General features: G+C 34.5%; 1 protein-coding gene across 1 annotated transcript; it reads left to right on the top strand.

The window, feature by feature from the left end:
- Positions 1 to 230: 230 nt before the first annotated feature.
- Positions 231 to 3,447, top strand: LOC106667924 (mitochondrial import inner membrane translocase subunit Tim21). The gene is made up of 4 exons (XM_014396215.2): positions 231 to 386; positions 454 to 913; positions 1,201 to 1,300; positions 3,128 to 3,447. The coding sequence occupies exons 2-4, from the start codon at positions 471 to 473 to the stop codon at positions 3,260 to 3,262; spliced, it is 678 nt and encodes a 225-aa protein (XP_014251701.1). The 5' UTR covers positions 231 to 386; positions 454 to 470; the 3' UTR covers positions 3,263 to 3,447.
- The last annotated feature ends 3,318 nt before the right edge of the window (positions 3,448 to 6,765 follow it).

Genomic DNA, 6,765 nt, shown 5'->3' on the forward strand with positions numbered 1-6,765 from the left:
GGTTATTATTTTATGTTCTTCTGTTATAGCTTTCTTTGCTGCGCATTTATTTGATTTTATAAATGTATTTTTCTATTCGTTGTATATTTTCTATTATATTATTTCGCTGTAAATTTTAATTTACTTTGTAAACTGTTACTTTTTTGTATATATGAAAAAAGGGCGTGGCTGCCCTTTAAATACTTTTTAATTACGTCACAGAAGGGGTAGAGTCAACCTGTAGTTAAAACCTTCTTTATAGTTATGAAAAGCCGGACAGGAGGTTTCATCTTTATAACAGTTGACACAACAAAATTAAAAAACCAAAATTGGATTTAAAAAAATTCTGTTAACACATATTCGGTGAAAATATCGGTAAAAAAGAAGAACTCATGTATAGAGTAAAGGTAAGTATGAGGCGATGAAATCTGGCTTTTTTCGAACGAAGCGAAGTAATATCCACTTTAAAATTAGAACATAGCGAGTTAAACATGCAGCACCTTTGTTTGTTCGGGCAACTGAGAAGGATTTCACCCAGCCCTTTGGCACAAGTTCGCTTTTTGACTTTGTCAACCGTAGGAAAGAGAAAGGCGATCACTCCAACAGCCCAAGCTCCGCAAAACGTCCGGCTGTACAGCGACAAAAAAGGCCTGGTCTCTCACGAAGGCTCCGATGTGTCAACAAACGTCAAAGAAATTGTCAAAGAGACGACAAAGACTGTGTCTTATTCAGTCGTAATACTGGCAGGGGTGAGCGTCACTGCGATGCTCTTCTATGTCATATTCAAGGAGCTTTTCTCGAGCAAAAGCCCTAACAATGTCTATGCGAAAGCGTTCGATCGATGTACCAGGGAGACAAAAGTGCTCGATGCATTAGGCGAACCTATCAAAGGCTTTGGAGAGGAGAACAGAAGAGGAAGAAGACGACATGTTAGGTATTGGGCTAAATTTAAACAAACTAAACAAAAGGGACTGTTTGATTTTTATACTTCCACTTTGTACAATAATATTGTTTATAATTCACAACATTGCTCTTTGAAATTTTCTTTTATAATAATGATATTATCAAGTATACAGACGTTATTTTATAGTCATTAATTATATGTTGCTTAAACCTAAGAATTTTTTTTATATCCGATGTAAATAAGGTTCCTTTTATACTTTTACAGAATTAAATATTTCTTATTAGTTTATTTGGTAAGAATAATGTTTTGTCTTTTAGCCACACCCTCTATGAAGTAAATGGGGTTGTACACATGAGGATGCGATTTTATCTAAAAGGTTCCAGAAAATCAGCAACTGCTCACCTTGAAGTTAAAGAGGTAATATTTAAACAAAAAATTGTACAGTGGAATCCTATTAATACAAATGTCTGTCTAATCTGAACATATTTGGTCGGCAGAGTGGAATTTTTTTCCTTGGAAAATAGTTTTTTTTATCTATTTATTGTTAGCACTTTTGCTTTACTCATTTCAACCTATGCTCCTGATAATAATAATAATGTAATAATAGCCGTGTTTAACATAACCATAAAATAAACATATTTACAACCTATATTACATATTGATACATCGTGATTGAGTAATAATAATCTTAAAACTAGCTTGCTATAAACATAATGAACAAAATTAATATTAAAAAAAAGTCAATACACCTGGTCATCTGGACCATCAGAGGGGTTGTGTTGCTTGATAATAATTCAGAGGAAAAAGTACAGCTACAATAATAAAGTAATCAAAGAAATACCATATTAAAGAAAATAAAAAAAAGAAATAAATAAGATTCTTCTAATACTTAAAGTATGTGATGAGGAAATATCTGTATTGCCATGTTTTCTTGCAGTATTTTACCAGCTCCTGCCGACCTGATCCATTTAAAATGTGTATCAGCTCCTCAAGATTTAGGGTTGTTTTTGTTAACTAATTCAACCCTAAATTCTTTTAGATGGCTACAAAATTTACGTACTGAGGTATAAAATTTCTCCACAGCATTTTATTAACAATCCTACAGTTACATTCTGGACCTTCCTTCAGTGCGTTCTTTTCAAGATCTAGTTTACTGTATAAGGGGTGTCTTAGATTGTTCTCAGCTTGCATTTTAAATTCCTCAATAATTTTAATCTTAGACATGTCCTGTGTGGTAATCTTTCTATCAAGTAGGTCCTTCAGCGTAATGATTATTCGGATATCGTGAGATGCGGTCTGATGTGATGTAGGTTTTAGAAAAACATTTTCTTTACTGTGCCAACATTTCGAATTTTATTGAGATCATCTTCAGGGCTCAAAGTGTTAGTTTTCTGTGTAGATGTGTCATTCTTGTGTGTCGTGTTGAGAGTGCCCAAACACCACACACTTCAGCATAATACAATTAATTAAGGTTTTTAGTTGAGATAACAAAGTCAATGGCACGAGCGGGATTCGAACCACGATTTTCGGCTTGATACGCCGTTACTCTACCTCTTGAGCTATCGTGACCTCGATCCACTCGGCGCTAACTTTCCATCTCAACCCCACCTTTTGAATTTTCCCTCCTTTTTACCATTTTTCAAATGTCGTGTAATCGGATTGGATTCTCGACGACAAATGAAATGGCCACGGAGAGCTTTAGTGAAGTATACTTCATTTTAAATCATTAAATTCACTAATTTCATGGTCCGCTTGACCAATTAATATGTTACAATTAATTAAGGTTTTTAGTTGAGATAAAAAAGTCAATGGCATGAGCGGGATTCGAACCCATGATCTTCGGCTAGATACGCCGCCTCTCTACCACTTGAGCTATTGTGACCTTTTTGCCATTTTTCCAATTTTATCTCAACTAAAAACCTTTGTATCCCCGGTCTGTACTTATAACATACCGGTCAGTTACAGGTCATCAAGAAATTTGTGTAGTAGGTCTGGTTTTAGTGGTTGGATGTTTTCTTCAGTTACGTTGTACATCCAAAAAACACTTATTCCTGTGGGCAAATATGGCATCACAATTTGTTATTAGGTGTTTCTTTTCTGCTTCTTTGCAGAATCTGCCCTGTTGGATTATACCTAGCTAATCTGAATCCTCAGTTTTAGTCAGTTTGTACTAGTGGGACTACTGTATATCAATATAATTTTTCACCATTTCATGTCATTATTAATAATAATTATTTTTTTTAGAATGAAAATGGTGATTATGAGTACAGATATTTATTCATCCAATTAGATGACTACCCTCGCACAGTCATCGTCATCGAGGACAACAGGCATGACAATTCAAAGGTGTTGACACCATCTCCGGAGATTATGCTATGATGCGGCCTCTCGGCTTTGTTGTAATTTTGTGATATACCACACAGAAAACGAGTCAACATTTTACTTGTTTAAGATAAGGTTGCCTTGATAACCAGAGTCAATTTGTTAAAGGACTGATTGTTGTTGTTATAGAGAGTTCTTTAATATGGATTTCTTAATAAAGGGTTTTTATTTCTGTGAATTAATCCGGTGAAAATAATTAAACTCCCTTATTTGTATAATTCATAAATGTTAATCCAGTTAGTATAATAAAGAAAAAAGATAAAATATTGTCAATGCTAACACTTTTATCTCATCGATCCCACAATATATTTATTTACAGGAAGGCATTTGTTTAAAAAAATGTATAATATATGTGTGTATCGCCACTGTTGTCATTGTTGATGATTACGATTTAGGAATTAATTATGATTACTGTGAACACAACCAAGTGGTTTTTCTGAAGTATTTAGTTGTTCCAAATGTTGAGACAAAGATGTTTGGGCTATAAAATTAGATATCAAAGTAATTAAAATTTATTATCCACTGATGGACAAATTTAATGCACCACTCAATTTATTTAGTTTAAAATTAAATCCATTATCTTTCTGTATTAAGTACAGGTAATTACGAATTATCATAGTCAAAATAAACAGTAAATAATGCTTTGTTTACTTAGTTTAGTTAGGTAGATAATAGGTATTCCGGGCAGGTTATTTGTACACAAGTGTCTGTATAGCAGCCAAAATCAGCTGTGTTAGGGCTACCTTAAGGAATTATCTGTATTTTACTTATTGAAGTAATAATAATTCAAATTCTCTTTTTTAATTTAATTTGGTAGTAAAACATTTTAGAATGTTGGTTATTTTCATGAACTAAAAACACCAATTACTTATTTCAACCTACATATTTCAAGCCACGTGCATAGTCCTTCAAAACTAATTTAGCTAAACTAACCCTAGAAATAATTTTATGAAAAAAAGAATAACCAGCACAGGGAGACTCACTAGGATAGGTAGCATTTAACAAAACCACAAATAAAAATATTTTCAGCCTTCTTTGACCATGAGATTGAAGGAAAACTTTAATTTTTCACCTTTTAAGAACCCCAATAGGTTTAGATAGTGGTTGTGATCAGCCAGTATGGAGCTTTTTAAGTACAATCAGGAGGTGGTTTAAAAAAAATCTTTCATTAAATCAGAGAGAATAAGTGCCAGAATGATTGTAAAAAACCCAACTACAAAAATGAAAATGAAAGTAAGTTACAATTTGAAAATTTGTTTAACCCTAATCATACTGGTCCAATATTTCTTGCTGTACGCCATCAGACATCCCTCTAAAGTAATTGAACAAAAACGATTAAAATAAGACCAAACCAGACAATATAGGCAGATCAAAGTGATTCGAAATGAGAAAACTGCAACTGATCAACCTGCAGACCCAGAAGGTCAGAAATAAAGACTTTCTTTTGAGTGAAAAAAGAAACATCATTTTATATATATTAAGAGAGTTTTGATAATTGTAAAGTTTAGCCCAATGTATTAAGTTAATACTAATTATAGGGTAATTCAATTGTTTCATCTACTATTTTCTTTGTCCTTACAATTCTCGTTTGATCAACAAATTTCACTTACAGTCACACATTAATTTTCAAAGTTTCCAGGATTGAAGAATTTAATTAAAAAACTTTACCTGAACGACAGCACAACAGCAATGAACTCTTAATCTTGGAAACCGAGCATAATCGTTTCCCCTCCTCCTTTTAGTGGGGCCAAGATGATGTATCAGAACTGTCGTTTGACAACAGAATAGAATGAGCAAAATGCATCTCTCTAATATCCAAGAATTCAACTACCCTACAGATACCAAGATGTAATAGCATAAAGTAAATTAGCTAAGTATCATGAATTATTCTGCTATTTATGTAAGTACAAACAAACAACTGTAAATATTGTTCTATAAATTGAAATATAATTATTATGTAAGATGGCTGTATAATTTTTTTAGGAGCCAATAAAGGAAAAACATCTGTTTTCTCCTCCAAGGTTGGTAATACAAATGTAAAAGTTCCCGTCTTCATGTAAATGTATGCATTTTTGCATATAAGTTAATTTTATTATTGTTTATATAACCCTAACATATGCTAGGGTAGGGGATCGGGATAAAAGAAGTGGCCACAGGGTTTTCTGCACCTCGATTTAAATAGATTTATTGTGCTCCTATATTTTTTATAGCTCAATGGCCAGCTTCAGGTTGTTAATCTCCATTGCCTTGCCTGTAGCTCCTTAGTGTAGGATCTTCCTTTCGGCTTTTCCTGTCCTAGTTGCAAGAATCTGCACCTACATAGACCTTCACAAAACATGTCCCACGTTCTCTTCTTCCTGGCAATATGTGCACGGTGTTTCTTCTCTCTATATTCCTATCCAGTGCATGTAACTTCTTAGGCAGCAATGCCCTGTCAAGAGTCACACCAGATGGTTCTGTAACAGTTGCCCTCCAGGAATTTATTTTTCACAGATGACCCTAGGAATATTGTACGACTCATTCCTGGGATATTGTTCAACCAGGTTTTGGACTCATTACGAATACATTTTTGGATGTGTCCTTTTTTGTAGGAAGATGCTAGGCCACTGTAGATTTTGAGCCTAGAGATTCATATTAGCTCCTTTTTTGGCCTACAGGCCTACTTTCTCATTGCCTCTATGCCCCGAATGCCCAGGGAACCATGCTAGGATCAGGACATTTGTGTCAGTGACCTCTGCAAGGGCTTACTTCCAGTTTCATTCACTTTTTGCTTTCACCTCCATTCACCTTAAGTGCCCACTGCCAGAATGTGTTCCTAGTGGCCTATTTCTCTGGCACAGTGTTCAATTGTTAAGATTTTAGACCGAAAAGCTGTAGCATATTTACCCAAGTTTAAGTCAATTTGGTCTTCAAATTCATCCCAAAGGCTCGAGCTCCTGTGCCCTTATCAGTTTTTGAGCTGTCAGGGTACTAGTAGTAATTTGCCATTAGAGGTGTTCCTTCAGCCCACTCTTCCTGTTCTGGTATCAGTACCTTGTACTTTTTGGTAAAGTTATATTTTGGAGTAGTGGCATCAATTGGCATGTCTAATATGGTACATACCTGTATCAACTCCGTCAGTCTTCTTGGCTTTTTTTCATGAGCCTGTGTGTTACTGCTCTGGCTTTAGGGAATGGACATAGGTTTAACGATACCTCCAAGGCACAGTTGGCGTTGTATTCAATGCCCCAGTAACACTCAGGCAAACTTGTCTTTGGGTGGCACTTAATAGCCTAATCGCTGTGGCCTGCAAAGTCTTGGTCCACCACATAGAGCTATTTACTAATTTTGGGCATAGTTTGTGGTAGTTAGTTTTCTGGGCTTTAATTAGCATTTCGCTTTTGTGTTGCTTTCTTTTTCTTTTATTAAATTTTTTGAACTCCCAAAAAAAGATCACTTCCCTAGTCTTGACCCCATAATATACGATGGGATGATCATATATTATTTATTATTTGTTATTT

This window comes from Cimex lectularius, unplaced genomic scaffold, assembly GCF_000648675.2.
Source record: "Cimex lectularius strain Harlan isolate CLEC.00 unplaced genomic scaffold, Clec_2.1 scaffold120, whole genome shotgun sequence".
Classification (NCBI taxonomy): domain Eukaryota; kingdom Metazoa; phylum Arthropoda; class Insecta; order Hemiptera; family Cimicidae; genus Cimex; species Cimex lectularius.